We start from the raw sequence: 22305 nt of genomic DNA, 5'->3' as shown, positions 1-22305 counted from the left end.
TAATGTTTGATGGAACATGATTTCAGTAGGTTAGCTCTCAGTCCGACTATAAATGCATCTGTTTTAGTGAGTTTTGCCACTTTCTCTTGGCCGTCAACTTTTATGCTAATTTATCCTAAAGAAGATTCCTTTTTATCAGCTTCGGCCGAAAATGGTTCAGATTTGGCATTCATCGAATGTAATTTCAAGCGGTGAACAAATGTCGGCATGCGGTTGGTCGCAGAACAGAGTTGTCAGGAGATGCAGTTAGCTTCACATCGAATGTAATTTCAAGCGGTTGAAAAAGCCAGGCATATCATCCTGCCGTTGTTTCAGCTATTATTTGAAATGACGGCATCCAGTTAGTTACAAACTATACAAAAAAAAAAGCGTACTGTTAATTACATCACGAACTTGCTGACTACAGTTTCGTTGAGGCATCGTCTTTGACTGGTTCAGAGTTGTCAGCAGATGCATCAACCATATTCAAAGCACACTGGGAAACCAAATTTGCCTGCTTCCTCAAAATGACATTGTCAATGAGAACATCTATTAGCATCTTCCGCAATTCATAGTCTGTTGTCATCATGTCACCATTTTCAGCACTTGAACTCGTGACAGGAGTTGCAATGTCTTGTGCAAGGAGGTGCGCCTGTTCAGTGCCATGAATTATTAATAAAAATAAGATCAAAATGCAATCTATTCCATCCGTCTAGAAAACGGAAAGACCTCATCTGCAGCTAATGCAGGGTGAGCGAATGCCAGTCAACTCTTTTCAGCATTTACTTATTTGGAAAAGTGAGTAGTAATTACAAAATGCATAATGTTATACTTGTGTGCTCAATGTGCTGTAACTTTAAAATTGCCATGGTGAAAAAGCAGCAGAATGCGGAGTATGCTAATTTTATGAGAAAATGGAAACATGGAAGTTCAGAGAGTGATATATGAGATTTGCTCAAGCCCACTGGTCAGCCAAATTTAACTTTTGAAGCCTTTATGAGGAATTGAAACCTGTCGTTCAAGCTCAGGGGCGTTATCACGGGCCTCACCTAAGTTGCATTTATATTGGAATCTTATAACTAGTAGTTCATTTCTCACATAGGGAACAAGTTAGTTAACAGGAACAAACTGCAGTTGGTCAAGAGAAGTACCTGTGTCAGAAGAAGACTAATACGGTTTTCCAAAGTGGTCAACATATCAACAGCACCAGATGGATCCATCTTTTGCTTTTCTTGCTCAACCAGAAAATTAATACAGGATTCTGCAAGCTGACTACGAAGAATTTGACATTCATGTAGCAGCTTTGCATTGACAGCATCAATAAATTCCCTTTTTGTCCTTTCCTCTTGTAGTCTTGTCTGTGTAGAATGTCAAAAGCATAATCTATTGTTCTGTGCCGTGGATATCTAAAGCACTAACAAGCTCAAAGTCAAAGAAGCAAAGGGCAAATAAACTTATTAACAAATATTTCAGATTGCAGATAACAAAGCACGTGTGGTTCCGAATGTGGAAGGGCAACTCTAGTAACTCAGAACAAGTGAAAAATTGGAGGTGCGAGATTGCGACAGGTTTAAATGTCTTGAGACACTCAATTTTCCCAATTCTTCCGACAGAAACAAATTTTATTATCTGAGGCTGTTACTTGGTTCAGCACAAGTTTAGAATTTTATCAACATTACCACGTGTGGCACAAAAACATTGCCACATATTTATGCGCATAAATTTGAGAACTGTAGTAGATATAAGTAAAGAATTACCATAAATTCTGTCCTCTCTTTTGCCACTCTGTCAAGCTCCTGCCGCAGTTGTGATTGAGAATTTCGAAGTGATTTCACCTCTCTTACCAGAAGTGCAACATCTGATTCTGATTTCAAGTCTACCTCTCCACGACGTATCTGCAAATTCTTAAGCTGCTCTCTAGCACAATCCAACTCTTCCAGCAATTCTTCATTGTCTTTGATGATTGAAGTTTCTGTTGACTCAGCATGAGCTTTTTCATCCTGATTATTGTCAAATATTATTAACTTACAGTAAGAAAACTGAAGCAAAGTTCACAAGAGGATAAATTTATACCAGTTCTGCTTTCAACCTGAACTCCAGCTCCATATACTTTCTTCTGAGTTCCTCCACATCCCACTGCATCTGACTGCACCTTTCCCTTTCTATAGAAAGTGCCTGCTCCAGATTTACTTTGTTACTTTTCTTCGTAAATTCAAGTTCAGTCTCCAAATCTTTGACCTGTAAAGAAAAAACTAACTATAATTTATCTGCAGTATAATCATGCTGTGATGTAATATGATACTGTTTCTGTTGGTTACAGGTGATGGAACATGGAGATATGAGCAGGTATAACATACTTCATTCACCACAAAAACATTCTCCTTTTTCATTTTTTTCAAGTTCCGTCTTTCTTTCAGGAAGTTATGCAAACTTAAATCCTGATATTTAATTAATGTCATGCATTAGATTATAACAGTGATATACACTAGCATGCGCAATGATTGAAGCATTAGGTGTGTCGGTAAGGGAAGTTGTGAGTTGCACATTGTTTTACAAAAACCAGAAATGCAAATATCTCAGTCTAGTCCAGGCCTAACGGAGAGATCAAACAGATGTAAGCAAAAAAGCACAAGGAAATGAAGTGTTTTAATAGATATAACAGTTCAATTATATTAAGCATGTGATGTGAACAGCAGTTTTACACCTCCAATTATGTAGAGAAAACGAGTTGTGCAGATGTACTTCACCTAAAACTCCATGGTGAAAAAGTAATGTGGAAGGAAATACAGAATATACCTTCGTGGTAAGATACTGTCTTAGAGCAAGCTCCTGATGTAGTCTTGCTATAAGATCTTCTGTATCAGTTTTTGATGTGCCTAATCTTTGTTGCATGGTAGTGAGAACTTTCCGCTGCTCGTCCATTGGCAGAACCAAAAGTGTATCATGTGACAAATCTGAGCTGGCAAGCATGTGTAGGGCTTCAGAAGCTTTACCACTTTCAGAATACTTAGATGAAGTATCATTGTCTTGGTCCTCCCACAAATTTGAAATTTGATTTGGTGTACAACTTGTGTCTTCCAGAGGGCTCTCTCTCAGCAAACCTTTAGCATGACCAACCATTGGAGAGTTTTTCAGGCCAGGGAAATTTTCAATAATATTATGGTGGGGCAAATTATCAGAAGCATCTATGTGAATCTTATCCAAGTTACTCCTTTCATCATGAAACATCTGCAAATATTTTTCCTTCTTCCCTTCACTGAAATCTTTTGAGAGACTAGCATTATTATTTTCGCACATGGCTTCATTTGCAGTAGCTTCAGTCAGACTGGATATATTATTGTCAGAGATTGGGTTTCCATTGCCAAATTCAGAGTATCGTTCCTCCACACACAGTGCTGAGCCAATCTCGGATGTCCTATCAGTAGAATCATTATCATAATTTGATGCTAATGCTGAAGTGCCAGCAGGCACAGAAACATCAGAGTGGCTTGAAAATGGATCTGCCAAACTGCCACTATTGCAACTCAAATTTACATTCGGCATTGACTCAAGGAATGCTGAAACACAAGTAAATAACAGCATGAGAATTTTAAGTTTTCAACAAGATGCAGGTCACCAGAACATAGATATATACGAATATTACTTGAAGAATAAATTGATATACAAAGAAATGTATATGATGCAGCAAGGAGATACATACATGATCTGACAGCGGCTTCTAATTCAAGAAAGCATGCTACAGGAGCACTTCTTGAGAAATCAATATCAGAAAGTACATTTGCCATCCAATCCTCCAAAGAACGCCGGCGCTGTGATGAATCTTGCTAAGTTAGGACAGTATTGGAATAAATCAAACTGATAAACATAGATAAGGACTTCTGCCATTTTAAAAAATAAGTCAACAAACTAACAGGTGCGTTGTCCAGCATCAATTAAGAAAAACAAGACATAATAGTTATCCAGCATGTACGATAACTCAATACTGAATGCTGAATAACAACGCTGATTAGAACAAGGAATCCATATTCTAATGTAATCTTCCCAGAGAATTGACTTCCATAGTCCAACAAGCACCATTTTTCAAATTGAGTGCTTGCATGTAACTTGCGAGTTCATTTATCATACTAGCATATGCCCAAATTTGATGAAGCTGAACATGTTAAGATTTAAGCTTTACAGACTAAGGGCTATACCAGAAACTATGATGAATAATAAGTATAGATGGAGAACAAAATATGCATGATAGAAGCAGCTGGTCGAACTGTCGAAGATAATGGTAAGAGCCAAAATGGTCAGTAATGTTATCTCAATTTCTTACTCAATGCTTTTAACAAAATTGCCTTCATAAATAGAAAAGGGAAGAAAAAAGATAAAGAAGTAATAAAAATTGATGACAAGTCAAATTCTTTTGGCCGATATCTACCCCATAAAGGCCACTGATGCACTGAAAGATGATGAATAGGTTGTGGAGCAATTTTATCTATTTCTATGTTGCTATGTACTATGCCTTCAATTCCCATGATAGATCGCATTGTAAGCTTTATATGTAATGTGAGTCCTCTTGCAGTAATCTCTCTCACAAGCTTATTACCTAACACTGTAACAATGACCAGGATCTTCAGGCAAAGGAGGTAAAGAGAATTCTGAGAAATACTTAAAGAAAATCAAAAGAAAAGTTGATGGTGCATAAGTCATGATAAATTGCACTTCAAGAAGCATTTATCTCCCTCATACACTATATGTTAGCCAACAATCGTATAATGGACTAAATATCATGCTATGTTTGGTACTAAGTGGATTTTCCAATAAGAATATGCAGAAGACGTGATTTTGCATACCATAACTATTGGGGAGAACAGGATAAAACAAGCAGCACAATCATGTGACTATTCTGTGCCGCTCGAAGTTCACTTGATTGATTTACCCTGTAAAAAGGATTACAAGAATGTATCCTACATGCGAAGACACTCAGCATAGCTTTCTAGGTCAAGTATCCAACCGTCAGCACTACTTGAAGCTTTTCACCGTAAAGTAGAGGGTATAAGAAAATGTTTCTAGGTTTAAGATATAGCCATAAACTGCAAATAAGTAGCAGGGACCAAAAGGATAAAGTTACTAACTTCCTCCAAAAGTGTTCTGCTTTTCATTCTCAAAAGCCCCTTTGGAGGAGCCCGGGGCAACTTTTTCTTGCGAAAGGACCGTTTTAGCTGCAAAAGACAATATAATGTTACAGTTCATGCAATTCTCATTAAAACATTATAAAGCAAAGCTTCGTCAAGCATTAAGTCAGCTATATGCAAATGGACTCAAATGAACATGATCCCAATTATCAAAGATAAGACGAACTCTGTAGTCTAATTACAAGATACTGGTTAATTCAACATTGCTAACTCACATCGGATGACAGCTTTAAGAAATCATTAAATCTTCTTAAAACTCCTCGTGTGGTTGTAACCCCTTCTGGTGACTGCAAACCGACGTGAACCCTGTAAAACTGTCATGTATGAAGGTTAAAACAGGTACAGTTTCCAGCTTCTAATACATCCATGATCGTGCGGATGAAGCAGAAAAGTTGTCTGGTAAGTTTTAGCCTGCAACGTTATTTCCCCATCCAAACGACATCCTATTCCCCCGACCCCCACTCCCCTCGTCCTAGGGTCCTTTTTTTTTGGGGTGGGGTGGAGGCGGCAAAGGAGGCATGAGATTAAGTACACAAAAGGATAAATGATTAAGGACAAGAGAGATAGATGAGGTACGATGATAAGGTGAAAAAAATAAGAAACTTGTTCAAACACCTTTCAAGTGTTTTGGACCATATAGGGCTGCATATATTATAATGAAGGGAGGAGGCTCGGCAACAGGATATGCATGAAACACCAGTAGATATTACCAAACACCTAATCAATATCTTTATGCTTAAAAGGAAGCAACAAACACAGTAAACTGAATAAAACAATAAACTCTATACCACGACAGGCTCTGAACCTTCTGATTCAGATAAGATACTCCAAGAAGGAACTGTGACACAGTAACTCCATCCTGTGTGGAAATCATGAGGCCAGACGGTTTCTGGCCCATCCTACATTGAAAACAGGAGACTCTTAAGTACACAATGCTGGGCATGCTAAGCCATATTTCTAACTTCTATCTACCAATACTAAAAGGATAATGGGCACAAAAATTGCAGCAAGAAAATTTCAACAAAGTCAAATGGTTTTTCCAGTAAAAGTTGATCATAATATGAATCAATTCATGATTGTGGTAAAGCAGCAGTAATCCTTAACTTGGGTAATTCGGCTTTTCGATTTAGTTTCTCAAAAGTCATAACACTCATTACAAATTGTGTACGATCAACCTTGTCATCACATTAAGTTAATTACTCCAGTATAACTGTAACTAAATTGATACACAGATGCATGGCTATAAATATTTCTTTCTGCTAAATCAAAGAGAGAAAAAGAGAAAATCTTTTCATATGTTTTACCATTCTTCCTTTGTTTATTCTCTGATAGATAGACTGGTGGTAATATTTTGCAGACAAGGGTTAATTATGTTCCTTTTTTTGCCAGAAACGGTGCATATAACTAGTCCACTGCTGTCTATTGTTTGGCTCATGGACGAAAAATAACAAACGATCTGACTCCAATTATAACCAGGAAAATATACAAATGTATCCTTGGTTAAACTTAGTGATGTGAATCATGAATATGGATTTGATATTTCAAATAAGGCAATACCATAGGTTACTTTTGATAGTCCCTAGGTTGTAAATAACCCATGCAATAGAGTCCAAAGAACATAAAGGGAATCAGATGAGATGCAGTTCAAAACAAAAAGAAACATCCCACGTTTTAGTACACCTTGGAATGAAGGGGACCCCCTTTACTGTTTTGGGAGGTAGCTATGAAACTTGTTGTGGAATGAAATGGTAATATGACTAAGGGTTTCACTAAGCTCAAATTAAGTATAATACCTTTTGGCATTATAAAAGTGAATTAGTGCATCACAAAATCATATCAGTGAAATGCAACTGAAGAAGAATCGACATGAAGTGCCTGGATGCCTTGATAACTTACGGTTGAACAAATGAACAGTGAATTTGAAATATATCAGTATGTATAAAGACTGTTGTCTTCTGAGGGTATGCATCTAGATTTCAAATTGGGGATGTCAGATGTATTGGAGATGTTAAGGGGTTGTTAGTGGTTGATAGCAGGATGCATTGGAGGTGGAACAATTCTTTGATGGGCATAATGAGTGTCCCCATTTGTGAATAAGGGTGTTTGGCGTGGCGGAAAGGATTTACAGGCAATGGGTTTTCGGTAAGGCAGGGTAAACAGCTGAAATGTGATTAAGGGTGGTGGAATGGTGAAGTAAGCTGTAGGTGGTGGCTGCATAGAGCATCAAAGGTTTATGGGAGCTAGCCCAAGGATGCAGAAAGGAGATTAATGTTGGTTGATATGAAAGGTTATATTTGGAGAGAAGAGGATGGTACAAGGATAATTCTATGGTTTCTGGTATAGTAGAGGCTATCTTGGTAGTTCGGAAACATTCTTGGTTTTGAAGAGTTTGAAATTTGTCAAACACATGGAGAGTGGTAAGAATATCCTGGAATAAACAGATCATATTGATCGCAAAATAAATCGTTTAAAAGCTACTAAGTTATCAAAGAAGCAGCTAATTTACTAGAGCTGATAATCAAGCATTACTTCCCTATCCATGCTTGAATGTTCTCATTCAAATGTAGATGAGCATTAAAAAGCTTAGAATCTTACTCATGATTCTAAATCACATCCACTAGCAACTGTTAACAACCCATAAGCAATAATCTTGGGCTTAAATTTCTTTAGCCAACCAACTCTAAAACAACCCAACCAAAATATAATCTTAACAAATCCATCGTACATCACATGGTTTAGCCCACACCTAAGATCCATCAAGCAGCATTTTGCGACGTGCAATCAAGATGTTCAAGTCAACACAACAACATGAACCCACAATACTTACTAAACTACGAAACATGAACCCATCTCAATCAATAAAATGAATTTCCTACTAAAATTCCAAACCCCGAAAAAATCAAATATACCCAGTTAAGAGGAGCAGGGCTCCAATCCATGCCAAGAGGCAGCGGTGAAGTGCCATCATGCCGACGCCTCGGCGGACTGCTATTTCTCTTGATATTTCTCAATATTGAATTTGAAAGCTTGAGCAAATTCTCTTCCTCCCTTTCTCTGTTCCTTCTGTCGATTATCATCGGATTAGAGCCCGAAAGGGATTCAACGAGAGTGGGATCAGCAAAGCCCAGGTCGAAAAGTGAGTAATCGAGCCCGTACAAATTCATTGCCGCCAAGTGTTTGATGAATTGTTTGTGAGAATATTTTGCGTGATTCTCTATATTGACGCTTATCGAGGTGTAAGCGGAAATTCCACGGATACTTTGTCAGCTTGTCTGATAAGATAAATGTAGCAACAATAAACAGCTTTAGGGTAAATAGCAGTATACTCCCTATATTTTGTATACGTAGCATTAATGTCCCACTACTCTAAAAAATTGCAAAACTTGCCCTCAATTAGTTGATATTTCATTGCTTCTCTCCTTAGAGTTGGGGACACTCGTGTCCATTATGGATGTATGAAAAGGATAAATTACATAAAACCGCCTATGTTATATGAAATTAGTTCAAATTTTTTTTATATTTTAAAAATATGCAATCCCCTAACGGAAGGTTGGTTGCATGCATGTCCTCTGCGACAATGCATTTTTTTTTGTTATTTTTTCTCACTTTTTCTGGACTTATATTGACTTAAATGCCCCTTTTTCAATCACAACAACGCTTATTTACTCATTCCACAAGGGGCAGGTTTTGCCACTTTTAACATATACAACTTTTCGATTGCATCCGCAAATATATGCGCAATTTTGTAAATTGTCTTCAACAATTTTAACGACAAAGTTTTACGACATAATCACCCAAAGATAACTCTCATTTAAATGGTTTATTGATATATATGCTCAATAATATCATATTTATTTTTTTTACACATGCACTCATTTCAACTCACATACAAACCCAAAGTTCGGACGCAAAATCTTTAATAAGAGATTTTGAGTTTCTAACATAATTACCACCTGATGTCGTTAAAAAGCGGGATCGACTACATTTGTATTACAGATGTGCGATTAAACACCCTTCATACTAAAATTCTTCTCCCAAAAGAAAATCCCCCCTCCTCAAATGAAAGTGGGTATTTATACTATTGCAAAATTATGCAATTTAGGGTAAGTGAAGGCAAAGTATCATTTCATCTTTTATCTACCCTTTTTATATGGCTAAGGTTTGTTTACAAAGGGTATTTTCGTAATCTGTCCAATTATAATAGTTTGGTAAGTTTGATTTAGGATTTTTCTTTTAAGGCGGTATCTACCCTCCCTTGTTGGAACGATCTTTCCCTTTATACTGGAATTTGTTTCTTCTCCATCACCAACAAAGTGCGAAAATAAAATATATATATATATATATATATTCAACCCATCTTTTTTTATAAGATATTTTAAGCTCAATGGACAAAAGCACTCTCACAATTTTTTTAGCATTTCATTTTTAGCTTTTACCTCCAATGTAAAAGTATCTATTTATATGATCATTTTAAATTATAATAGTTTGGTGATTTTTTCAGTCATTATTAAAATATAAAGGACTTATTACATCAAACACTCTAATATCTTATAAATCATGATATTTTATTCATCCAGAATTCTTTAAGGACTTATTTTTAAATAAGATTCAATATTTTTAAGCTTTTAAAATATTTTATAAATGTAGAAACCATTGTTAATGAAATAAAAATTTACCCACGTATATGAAACTCGAAATCAAACAAAAAAAAATAAAAAATTATTATCCAAATCAAATTGGGTCGAACCAAACAATCACAGAGCACATACGATATACTTGCCATGTAATTGTCATTTTTCGCAAACTATACACCACTCACACAACAAGTATATTGCACTCAAGTTCTATCAAATCCAATCTAAATTAGAATTTTGTCAAAAAAAAGAAAAAAAATTGTATCAAGGGAAGAGTTTTAGGGAAAGTCACCAGGTCATAAATTTTCATCTCAAATCCTTTGTTTCTTTTTCAGTCCTCTTTTTGCCCTTTTTACCACTCCACAACGCTATACCAAATAACAAAAGCCTGATCTTGCAATACCTGACATCAATGCATGATGCTGACAACCTACCCAAGGCCACCCCCACCCCACAAATCGTACGTAGATCAACTTCACCTGATTGCATGTAATGATAATATTTGCCATCCAATTTCAACTGGTTTAATAGAAACAATTTTACTCAAACTATATTCGTTCGAATTAAATCCATTATATAATAAATATGCATGATATATATTTATTACTCTTTTGGAACTGTATATCAATTACACAACAAATATATGACACTTGCCATATAATTGAAATCCAGCCGTACCCAATCTAAGTTAGAATTTTTTGATTTTAATATAAACCAACATACGAAATTAAATTCTATCAATTTTTTTTATTTCTTTTAAGAAATTGAAGCGCATATATATATATAGCCCTTCTTTTCTTCATAAATAAAGAAAAAAACCCACAAAATTGAACCATGAGAATTGTTGGAAAATTAGGACAAGAAGTTTGACAATGGAAGCATGCAATGTATCTGTACATATATATATATATGTATGTATATGCAGACATTATGGTTTTCACAGAAATGCATGTAGAGTACGTATGCAGACATATATATATAGTATAGGATACAGAAATGATTAAGGTAGCTATATACGTAGGTTTCTGTTAGTACGAGAGAGAGAGAGAGAGAGAGAGAGAGAGAGAGAGAGAGAGAGGTATATATATATATATATATGATATGATATGATATTGTGATGTGTAGTAAAAAACATCTGAAGCTATATTTGAGAAAGAAACCAAAAGAGGTGAAATGACATTCTTCACCCACTGCTGCTGCTGCTTTTCCACTTGCACAGTACAATATTCATTTTTCATGCATGCAGTAATTAGTAATTACTCTTCCCCTACCCTCCTACTTCGCTGTAAAACTTAAATATCATTTTTATTTATTTTTTTTTCATATATCTATATATGTGTGTGTGATTAATATCTTTGATCAAATTTTGATTATATATATACATGCATTATTTTTTTAATATGGAATATATAGTTTAAAATTTTTTCTCATATAATTATTACATCTTTGAGCAGATATTATAATGTATTTCTGCAAATTAATTATAATGTGCTTTTTAATTACTGATATTTTACTTAAGCGTTACATATATATTATAATTATATATACATAATTACCATTTTTCAATTAAATTAGCATTAACCATTAATATATATGGATTTAATTCGGAGCTGGGTTCTTTCAATTAGATTTTATATAATTTTACAATAACACAATAATAACGTATATATATTTTAAATTTCAAGCAAAAAACCATGAGTAATTAATCCTTATATATAATAGAGGTATTAATTTCATAATTGATTGTTTAAAACACACACACACATATATATATATATAGAATATTGTTTCTAATGAATAAATGCTTAAAGTTTTAAATCGTGTGATTTTTCAAACTATATTGAGAGAAAAATTCAAGTAATAATTATTAACCAGCAGTATCTTAATTAATTACAAAATTGCGAAAAGGAAATAGGAAAGCAATAAAATTAATCAGAAAATTAATTAATGTATATATACACTGCCCCATTATAATATTACAGGTTATATATGTGGAGATAAATCCATTCAAAGAATTATTAAACCATTTTATGAATACTAATGATCATATCTAAATAATAAACACGATCATATATTAGGTTAAAATTAATTCAGTGATGATCTACTCTTCATTAATTGCTGTAAAAATTAGGTGATGGAAAATCTAAGAGCAAATAATGGGATTAGTTAATTAAAATCATGCTATATATATATATATATATATATATATATATATATTATAATTAGAAAGAAACTCAATCAATTACCACAATATTCATAGACATGGTAGCTAGGGCATGAAGAATTAAGATTAATTCCTGCTCTTCATTCCAATTTCCATGGCGACCAGATCAAGATCCAATTTACACCATTTTTGAGCTGCATTAATCCCTGAAAAACAGTAACAAATTTCAAGAAAAAGAAAACCCTGAAAAATCCAGACACTGCCATGTCTTCCCACAGCTTTCTTGAACTTCCGAGTGCAAAATTCATCCTGGAAATATTACCTCATAAGAAGTTCAAGAAAGCTGTGGAAAAGCATGACAGGGATTAATTAATGTGTGTACACACACACACACACACATATATATATACATTCTCATCAATATACACTCCAGTGTGTGTTGTGTGTGTGGGATTGATTGTTTATAACCACACAGCAGCACCCCAGAAACAATAAAAAAAAAGTGAAAAAACCAAAACAAAAACCCTTATTGTCTCACAGATATATAGAGAACGTGATGATGATGATGGATTCTTGAAAAGAAAATATTAATTAAATTAAATTAATTAATTTCGAGAAAGCGGCTGCAGTGTGTGTAGTGTGTGTGAATTGAGAATGAGAGGAGTGGAATATATCATGGGGAAACAAGAGGAGGATTGGTAGTGGTATTTATAAAACAAAAAATGCCAGAAAGAGATGAGAACATATGCCAAGAATTGGATGATTATTATTATAAATTTTTGGATGGGGGAAATTAGTAGTAATAAGAATATTTATACCCATATTAATATATAATTTGCTTACGCAAGTCACCTTTGTTTTTCGTATAACTACAGAATTCATCTTGACAGTCAGAAAATAAAGAGTTTGTGTAATAATATTGATATCTTTTATAGTTGTATGTGTAATTTTCAAAAAAATGAGGAAATATTATCTACTTTTTTGTGGATGTATGTATAATTATCCAAAATATATGAATAATTTGTGTAAACAGATTATAAATTATGAGGTATAAATTAAATATAATTATTTATAATAATAATAATTAAAAAAAGAAAAGGCTTTTATGATATAGGTAGAGATGGTATGCGGGATTGAAAATGGAAATGGAGGGAGCTGGACCACTCTATATAATTCAGCAAACAATCTGTTTGAGACATGCAGCTTTAGCAGAGGGGGTAGGGGTGGGGGAGGAAGGTAGGGTTACCCCTTCACGTTCTACCTCTAATACATACAAAATAGTGAGTGCGCAGGTGGGGTACTACTAAATAGATATATCACCAACACCCAATAATCACTATTAAAAAAAAGAGACTAAATAGCTACAAGAAAATTTAATGTTAAAATTAGTATGATGAGCTAATTAGTAAGTAAAGTTTTTATCGTTAATTTATATTATTTAATATATATGTGGAATAGTTACACTTAAATCCTTTTACTTTATGGTTTGTTAATTTACATAAATTACTTATATTTTTTTGCATAATTATAGATGCCACCTATAACAACAAAAATTACGGGTAATTTGTGTAATGATGTTAACGTTTTTTGTAGTTTATATGTAATTTTTTGAAAAAATAAGAGTGATTTGTGTGGATGATCATATTGATGTTTCTGATCATGGGTGTATGTGTAATTATCCAAAAAATAGGTATGGTTTGTGTAAACAGACCATAGGTCACCGAATGTAAATGTAGTTAATCTATATATTTTAAATAATTCGTTATTGAATTTATTAAAAAGTAATGTTTTTTTTTTTTGCCAATTCATTAGCAAGTAAAATTTTTGTATTAAGTAATGTAGATTATCAACGAGAATTTTACTTGTTAATTACTCGACGCTGGTTTTTTTTTTTCCCTAGTCATTAAGCCATTTTCTTGTAGCAAATTAAAACCCCAATATACTATAAATTAATATTCAAGAATTAAATTATTTTTGTATTTGGTTTTTTCATCTTTCTCTCATATATATATATATAAATATATATATGGTTATTTATTTTATTAAGTATACATTGACATCAATTCTTTAAAATTAGATTTAGATATATAGAAACACCATTTGCAAAACTATCACTACCTACATTCTCTAGTTATTCGGTTGTTAAATTTTTCACAAATACCCATTGAAATAAATTACACAGACACAATCCCCTTCATGTTTATTTATAATTGGGTAAATTATATTTTTGGTCCCATAAGTGGATTCGTTTTCAATTTTAGTTTCAAATTCAGGTCAATTCGCACATTGAATCCCATATGTGGTACTTTTTTCAATTTGAGGACCATTGAGGGATTTCCGTTCAATTGATAACGGCAACTGCTTTCTCCGCTAGTCAACAAATCAAAATAAGGTTAAATTACATTTTTCCCATAAGTGGACCTGTTTCTAATTTCGATCCCACACTCAGGCCACTGTTTTCAATTCTGGTTCCACACTCAGGCCGATTCGCACATTTACATGTGGGACCAAAATTGAAAACATGTCCACTTATTGGACCAAAAATATAATTTACTCTTATTTTGATTGTATGGACTAACGAAAAGAGCAGCTGCCGTTATTAATTGGATGAAAATCCCTCAATGGTTCTCAAATTGAAAAAAAAAAACCACAAATAGGACTCAATGTGCGAATTGGCCTGAGTGTGGGACCAAAATTGAAAACAGGTTTACTTATGGGACCAAAAATATAATTTACCCATTTATAATTTTACAAAAGATATGAGTATTTATATAGTTAGATTTGGATGGGTGTCAATTTATATAATTTTATCTTTTATTTATTGACAATAATGTTTTTTTTAAAGAAAAAAAATATAAAGTGATGATTAACATCCCATCACATGTCAACTTATTTGAATTTTGTACTTGGAATATGACTAGGGAAGGCACTGTTATTCTCTGCATAATTGGGTCCCCAATTCTAATATTTTTGTCCATGTTTCTATATATATATATATATATATATATATATATTGTCTTAGACTTTTACCTTATATGTCGATTTCTTATTGTTTTGGTCATTATGGTAAGTTAATTAATTGAAACTTGCTAGTATTTTCCTTTATTTATCTAATTATTTAAGAGATAATTATAATTATACTCCTAATTTATGATTTATTTACATAAATCATCACTATCTTTTATGTAATTATAGAAACCACCTCTGACGGCTAAAAAACAGGGTAAGTTTGTATAATATTGCTGACGTTTTTTAGGGATGTATATATAATTTTTCAAAGAGCATGACTGATTTATTAAAACAATGTTGTTGTTCCTGGTGGGTGTATGTGTGATTTTTTGAAAAGTATGGATATTTGTATAAATTAACCATAAATCAGAGTATAGAGATATAATTACCATTAATTAATTGCAAGAGCTAGGTAAATTAATGTTTGAAGCAAATTAAAAGAACAATTATTCATGTATTTTCGATCTCATCCATTCTAACTGTACTTTATCTTTATGTATGGTATAACTATAATAAAAATATGAATAATAATTTATTTATTATTTATTATTATTATTACTATTATTATTGTAGAGAGACAAACAAAAATAGTTTCCTTATTATATAACAACCCTAATTACTAAAAATACGAGATTCCAATCAATTAATAACGACAGGAAGAAAATAACAATAACAATATATATACATATACAGAAAGACGTTCGACCAGAAAAAATTATATTGAAAAAAAAATAAAAGGATTCTTGATTTCAAGTAGCAAGGTATTGTCAAATTTATATTAAAAAAGAAAAGAAAAGAAAATGGAAATGCTGATGATGATACTTATATATATATATAGGAATAATCCTTTTTTTCTAAAATTAATATAAAACACTTAGAACTCTTATAATTTGAAAAATTATATCTAGTATTATTGAAGTTTGCATCCGCTTAATAAATAGGTCTATCCATTAGTTAAAATTTACTGAATTTGTTGATATTGATAAAAAAAAAATCTGAATGAAAATTGATATTTACTCTCGATGGACTTATTATTGACTTATTGCAGGTCAAACAAATTTTTTATGACTAAACTATTTTCATAACAGTGAAGATACCCACTAACATGCATTGGCATGTGACGATGTATAACGATAATTTGATCATAAAAAATATTAATTTATTTGACTTGAAATAAATCAGTATTAAGTCAATCGAGAATAAATATAGATCTTTATCTATTTTTTTTAATAAAATTAGCAAATCTGGTGAGTTCTGAGTAATGAGGGGACTTATTTATCAAATGCAAGCAAATCTCAAAAAATAAAATTTTTTAAATCACAAAAAATTTATGTATAATTGTATCAAATTTTAAAAAAAATGAATATGATTACTTCATATATATATATATATATATGGGGGGATGGGAGTTTGGGGGGGGGGGGGGGGGGGTGGAGAATGGTATGCATGGAGTGGAGGAAGGGAAGGGGATAAGTGTATGATCACGCAACCACAGAGAGGTGGTGTCAGAAAATGCATAGCCATTTCGGAGCTCACTGCATAACACCATTGCATATGCTGCTAATGTAATGTACAACCTACCCTTTGCTTATCAATATTCCTCTGTGGGGGCGCTTACCCACCCAACCGTGCACCACCACTTCCACGGATCACATCGCTATCATTTTCACTTTTTTTTTTTTTTCTCTTTTAAAAATTCAAAGAGGGAATTCTTTTTCTTTCTTCTTTTTGTTTTAAAATTTCAAATTACAGTGGGAATTATTAGTTTTTGTTGATGGCTATATTTTTTCAGTGAAGGATTGAATATCAAAATTTGGTCTAGTGCGCGCAAACCTCTCAGAAGGCTAACAAGAGCCCATAACCTGGCTCTCTGGGCCTTTTGTAAATGGATCATTTCTTGGATGCTTGTGCTTTCAATTAAAGAAATATAATAAAACAATCATATACATGTTATGGGTGGAATTTTATAATTTTTTTTAGATATTACCACATGTTCAAATATATTTTAATAATATGAAGGAAGGTTTTGATAGTTTAATAGATATAATAACTAATAATTATACTACCTTTTTTTAAGAAATATATTATTGTAATTAAACCTAAAATATATGCATTCCACTGTTCTTTAAAAAAATATATAATAATAATAGTAATGAAAAGAATAAATTATATCAACACCCACCTAACGTTAAGTCTAATTATACAAACATCCTTTGTCTTTATAAAATTACATATACACTCTTCAAGGGGTGCTAATATGATGTTCCTAGACCCTTATTGATGTACATGTGTTGTTTCACTATTGAATAAGAATATAATTGTAATTGCATTTACAACATTAAGGAATATATTTGAAATTTTATAAAAAAAAAGAATATTTATGTAAGGGATACACCCGTTTCATAATTATTTATAAATCTTTTTGTTGTTTGAAAAATTATATTTAATACTCATGACGTTTAATTAAAATAAATTCCTCAATTTAGTCAATATTTATAAACATATTGATATTAATAAAAAAATAAAAATAAATATTTAATCTTAATTAATTTATTACGAGCTAAATATTTTTTTTTATATGACTAAACTACCTTGTTTCATCAAACCTCATGGGGGTTGTAAACTGTAATTATCCCTTTTATGTAATTACGCCTAACAGGAGGGGCGTCAAAGTAATAAAAAGCTTTTTCTTTCCCTAGATAGAACAGTTGATAACGCAAAAAGTGTTTTCCCTCCATCTTCCCCAAAATTCCACCCGCAATCGAATAAACCCATATCTCAGTCCCATTAACCCGACCCGAATCAAGATGAAGTTCAAAGCGTTCCTGACGGACAACGGCATCAACCTCTTGGAGAAGAGAATCCTCCCGGCGCTGGACAAGATGGGCAAAATCTGCCACCTCTACTTCACCCGCGACCACGCCTTCTTCCTCCACAACCTCCTCAACGCCGACGGTGTCCAATCTGTCGCCCAGTTCAAGCAGCAGTCGCTCTTCCACGACTATCGGATTTCCAGCCAAAACGACGACAAGATCGCCTTTTGTATCGACCTCTCCCTCCTCCACCGCGCCCTCCGCTCCATCCTCGCCATCTACGTCGAGTCCAGGGACTTCAATTCCAGTGGCCTCCAGATAAAATTGGTCAAGAAGTTACCCCCGCACTCGACCCAACCGATGCCGTTTCTGACGTTTGAAGCAAAAGGGCACAAGTCCGCGGTGGTCCAGGACGTGCCCATTTCGAAACCCCTGTCGCGGGCGGATGTTCAGGAGCTCCAGCTCGCGCTGGAAAGTGCTCAGGAAATGCCTGCGACTCTAGTTAGAGCGCCCGAGCTGAATTCGCTGCAGAATTTTGTTGATAGGATGAAGCACGTTGGGGAGGTTATGGGGGTCTCCATAAGTAAATGCGGAGACTTGCATTTGCAGATTTCGACAAGTTTGATCACATTGGGGGCTGAGTTTCGGAGGCTTATGGTTTTAGGGGAGAGGGCTGATCGGGTGGTGGGGGATGAGGGTTTGAGTGCTCAGACTAGGATTGAGAGGGCTGTTCAGAGAGGAGATGCGATGAATGTGCAAGTTAGTGTGAAGCATTTTTTCAAGTCTCTGCAGTGTAGTTTGGCGAGGCCCGATGCTGCATTCTATGGGATTGCTCCCCAGGGTGCTTGTTTGATTGTTATTTTTCAGTTCTTTGTTCCTGGGACAAGGCAAACGGATAAATCTATAAGTCTGCATTGTCGGCTCCCTGTGCTCGATCCCGGTTCTAACTGATGCTGCATTCGATGGGATTGCTCCCCAGGATGCTTGTTTGATTGTGATTTTTCAGTTCTTTGTTCCTGGGCCATGGCAAACGGATAAATCGATAAGTCTGCATTATCGGCTGCTTGTGGTTGAACCCGGTTCCAACTGAAGCCTCCGGGTGATGTAGTCCATCGTGCCTTGCTAATTTTCATAACATTGTCTATGGATCTTATTGAGTTGCATTTTGCCACGCTCCAGGGCTTCATCGGCTTCATGTATATATAGCAGATGTCATGAGTGGCTATGCCGCCGATTGATGGAATGCATTGTATGGTGTAGATTCTCATGTTACCTCAACAAAACAGAGAGTTGTAATGTGATTTCCTGCATTCCAAGCAGTGGCAAGGGAACTTGGTTGCTAGAGGAGTTTCAGATATGCCACTCCTCTTGTTTTGTCATCAATGGAACGCATTGTTATAAGTTAAATTATGATATCTGCATTCTGCGTTCTGTCTGCTTAGAATTTGTGAGGTTAAGATTTCTATTGTGTTAATAGTGGAAGAATCGAGCACTATGGGCACATGTTTCTTTTCACGGACTTTTGTTGACATCCTGTTTAGGACATGTTTGAAGTCACAAATATGCTGCCTTCACTGGGAGAATGAAGTAGGCTTAAGCTATCAAAAGTGCTTGAATAATAATACCACCAAAGAAAAAGAATCTAGATAGTCAATGAGTATGTCCACTTGAGGAATAATTGTCTTTGGATTTTAACCTTTGTACATTAACTTGCATATTCTACACAACTGCTATTCCTAGGCTAACAGGTTCTTCCAAGCATGATTGTGGCAATTGCCCACACTTGCCACGATTGCTAGATAGAATGAGATAGAGACTTTCAAGATACAAAGCACAGAATCTACACAGAGTTAGCCTCATAATCCTATTAGATACGAACCTTGTTTAGTATCTCATCTAAAGATTGAGAAGTGAACTTGTAACGATCATGTGATTGCCTCCCTTCCTCAACAACCTTTATAGCACATTTGTACAAGTTATCATATCTATGCACAGGGTTGTTAACATCAATGCCATTCCAGCCATGATTGAAAATATAGCTACGATTTATGTCTTTTCTCCATCTTGCAAGAATATACCGGGGTGGAATCTCCTCCAAACCAATTTGGTTGATAACACTTAATGCATGTCTGCACAAATAACCCCTGAAGTTGAATAATCCACATGCACAAAGAACTTCAGCATCAGAAGCATTGTACGTCACCTTGAAGTCCCTTGTTTCCCTCCAGTTCTCCTCGACTTGGATGTCTTCTTTAACAATGTAAGTCACGATAGAGCCATCTATGTTCATCTGTCTTATACTGTAACAAGTGTACATGCCCTCTATTTCATCTTGAAATTTCTTAAATATGCAATTTGTATATAGTCTCGAGAGCTGCAACTCAAAATAGAATCTTGACTTTAGCATGGAATTAGAGTTTTTTGATTCTAAATCAGATATTGTTTCTCTTTGGTTGATTTCCAGCAGAGCTCGATCATAACTGCTGAAAAACTGTTTAAGTGAAGTATGTGGGCTCAAGTATTCTTCAAACGGTGAAGTCAACCTCTCATTCTCTTTTACGGTAAACATTCCTGCCAAAAAAACTTCTTTCAAATAGACTGGAATCCACCGCTTCCGATCTTCATATAACATCTGAAGCCATTTATGATCCATAAGCCTATAGCTCTGCACCATTTCCTCCCAAGCTGCTTCAAACTCATCTACTCTTGATGAGTGATAAACTGCTCTAGTAAATGCCTTTCTGATTGCGTCATATTCCTCCAACCTACCCAGTTCACTTGGAACCTTCTTCATAATATTAGTCAAAGAAAGACAATGAAAAGCTCTAGGAAAAACCTCGGAAATAGCATTTTGCAAGGCTTTACACTGGCTGGTAATAACAGTTTGTGGAGGACGTCCCACCATATATGTCAGCCATGCTCTGAACAGCCATGTAAAGGACTCCACAGTCTGACTGGAAACTAAGCCACAGCCCAGCGACATGGGCTGTGCATGGTGATTGACACCAGTAAATAACACAAGAGGAACCTCGTATTTTTCGATTAAAGTCGTAGTATCAATGAATATAACGTCCCCAAAATAACCATAGGCGGGCCTAGACCTTGTCTCAGCCCAGAATGTGTTCCGTAAGCATCCTTTCTCATTAATATCCATCACATAAAAGAAACTTGGGCTACCCAACTGCATCCTTGTAAAAAAGTCAAGCATTTCTTGAGTGTCCCCTTGTTTAAGGTTCAACTTGTCGTCACTCTGATCAATATTATTCCTAAAGTCACCTTCATCAAAGCTTGAAAACCCGTTATCCTCTGTGTCAATAACCACTGTTCTAAACAACCTGATTTTACGAACTTCCTCAGATCCATCGATTGGCAAAGGTCTCTTACTTCCAAGATCCATTATCCTATGAGATTTATAGAATTTAGAACTAGTTGAACTGGTTAAATGATTGTGCTCAAGCTCAACTTCTATAATTCTCCACCTCTTATTCTCCATCAACCTAAACTTAACCATTGCAGGACAGCCGGTCCGAGTTTCAGGTCTTGGCCGGCTGGCTTCAGATCTCTTCTTGAACCCTGCACTACTGCAGCTTAATTTCCCTCTATACCTCTCCTTGCTCTTTCTGTACCAAGTATTACTTACTCTTACACCGAATCCTTGTTGTTTTGCATAACAATTGTAAAAGTAATAAACATCATCATAAGACTCAAACTCCATCCCAACAGCTGGAGGCAGTGGATTCTCACCAAGTAGAACATTACCAGTTTGACCAACATATTCTGTCATTGCACATTCTCCATCAATCTCAAATCCCTCAGCCTCATCATCATATGCAGCTTCCCCATTGAGAGAAACTTCATCCATCTAGTACTGGGAAAAACAAATTAAAAAAATTGTATCAAATGCTACAATAATTATCATATGCGACCATCTGCCACAATTTTTATTGTATATGACAAAAAATGCAACCACCTCTATTGTGTGGGATCAAAATCGCAATATTCCCTTGATTGATTTTAATTTACAATAACACACACACACACACACTGCAATTATGTGTTCTAAAACTCAGGGACTAAATCAAGAAATTTCATCATGCGCAATTCCACAGATAAACAGGAAAAAATGAACACTCTTAACTTGAGAAAACTAATCCATTATAATAAAAAATTGTAAAGCAAATTGAACCCGTACCGTGGTACATTCAACAGAGAACTAATTCTACATCCAACTCTTCAACAAAATTCAGTCTTTAGCTCAATAATTGTTTATGTAAACATATGCGTTTACGCATATACGTACAAGAACAAGCAAATAACCCGGAGTACGCTTACAATTGATGAGGGTGATATTTAATCGGCGGCGGGCGGGAAATTGCGGTGGTGCAGAGGCGGAGCAGTCGCGGATATGAGTAGTTGGACAGACAAAGCGGTGCCTCCGGGTTTGATTAACAAATGGTCGCAGGTTGCGGATGAATTGTCAGATGTACCCTTGTAAGTTTTGTTTTGGATAATGTTGTAGAACTTGT

General features: G+C 34.6%; 3 protein-coding genes across 7 annotated transcripts; 1 reads left to right on the top strand and 2 right to left on the bottom strand.

Annotated features, from left to right (window-relative positions):
* Window positions 1-277: 277 nt before the first annotated feature.
* On the bottom strand, window positions 278-8476 carry LOC105158366 (PX domain-containing protein EREL2). 4 transcript variants are annotated; one of them, XM_011075106.3, is made up of 10 exons: window positions 8069-8462; window positions 5948-6058; window positions 5375-5473; window positions 5100-5186; window positions 3680-3788; window positions 2776-3536; window positions 2053-2217; window positions 1737-1979; window positions 1131-1337; window positions 278-631 (listed from the first exon to the last, which is right to left on the bottom strand). In XM_011075106.3, exons 1-10 carry the CDS (start codon window positions 8321-8323, stop codon window positions 401-403), a joined length of 2268 nt encoding a protein of 755 aa, XP_011073408.1. In that variant the 5' UTR covers window positions 8324-8462; the 3' UTR covers window positions 278-400. The 4 variants fall into 4 exon arrangements, with proteins under 4 accessions (XP_011073408.1, XP_020547996.1, XP_011073409.1 ...); XM_020692337.2 differs by having other exon boundaries at window positions 5375-5465; window positions 8069-8260; XM_011075107.3 differs by having other exon boundaries at window positions 494-631; window positions 1131-1393; window positions 8069-8474.
* Window positions 8477-17686: 9210 nt separating this feature from the next.
* LOC105158364 (Hus1-like protein) lies at window positions 17687-19294 on the top strand. Its single transcript, XM_011075102.3, has one exon. It carries the CDS (start codon window positions 17774-17776, stop codon window positions 18728-18730), a length of 957 nt encoding a protein of 318 aa, XP_011073404.1. The 5' UTR covers window positions 17687-17773; the 3' UTR covers window positions 18731-19294.
* Window positions 19295-19398: 104 nt separating this feature from the next.
* Window positions 19399-22270, bottom strand: LOC105158365 (protein FAR1-RELATED SEQUENCE 6). Of its 2 annotated transcripts, none has more exons than XM_011075103.3 (2): window positions 21972-22270; window positions 19399-21647 (listed from the first exon to the last, which is right to left on the bottom strand). In XM_011075103.3, exon 2 carries the CDS (start codon window positions 21639-21641, stop codon window positions 19647-19649), a length of 1995 nt encoding a protein of 664 aa, XP_011073405.1. In that variant the 5' UTR covers window positions 21642-21647; window positions 21972-22270; the 3' UTR covers window positions 19399-19646. The 2 variants fall into 2 exon arrangements, with proteins under 2 accessions (XP_011073405.1, XP_011073406.1); XM_011075104.3 differs by having other exon boundaries at window positions 22112-22270.
* Between the last annotated feature and the right edge of the window lie 35 nt (window positions 22271-22305).

Source organism: Sesamum indicum, linkage group LG3, assembly GCF_026168435.1.
Source record: "Sesamum indicum cultivar Baizhima isolate 11 linkage group LG3, ASM2616843v1, whole genome shotgun sequence".
Lineage (NCBI taxonomy): Eukaryota > Viridiplantae > Streptophyta > Magnoliopsida > Lamiales > Pedaliaceae > Sesamum > Sesamum indicum.
Note: the sequence above shows the minus strand (reverse complement) of the source record. Positions and strands in the feature narration are given on the sequence as shown.

Excerpts from the sequence above, each read along its gene's own strand:
- LOC105158366 (XM_011075106.3), bottom strand. The coding sequence starts at position 8,323 with ATGAATTTGTACGGGCTCGATTACTCACTTTTCGACCTGGGCTTTGCT. Across the intron at positions 5,474-5,947 it reads AAGGTTCAGAGCCTGTCGTG|TTTTACAGGGTTCACGTCGG; the intron begins GTATAGAGTTTA and ends CATACATGACAG. Across the intron at positions 3,537-3,679 it reads AGAAGCCGCTGTCAGATCAT|CATTCCTTGAGTCAATGCCG; the intron begins GTATGTATCTCC and ends CTTGTGTTTCAG.
- LOC105158365 (XM_011075103.3), bottom strand. The coding sequence starts at position 21,641 with ATGGATGAAGTTTCTCTCAATGGGGAAGCTGCATATGATGATGAGGCT.
- LOC105158364 (XM_011075102.3), top strand. The coding sequence starts at position 17,774 with ATGAAGTTCAAAGCGTTCCTGACGGACAACGGCATCAACCTCTTGGAG.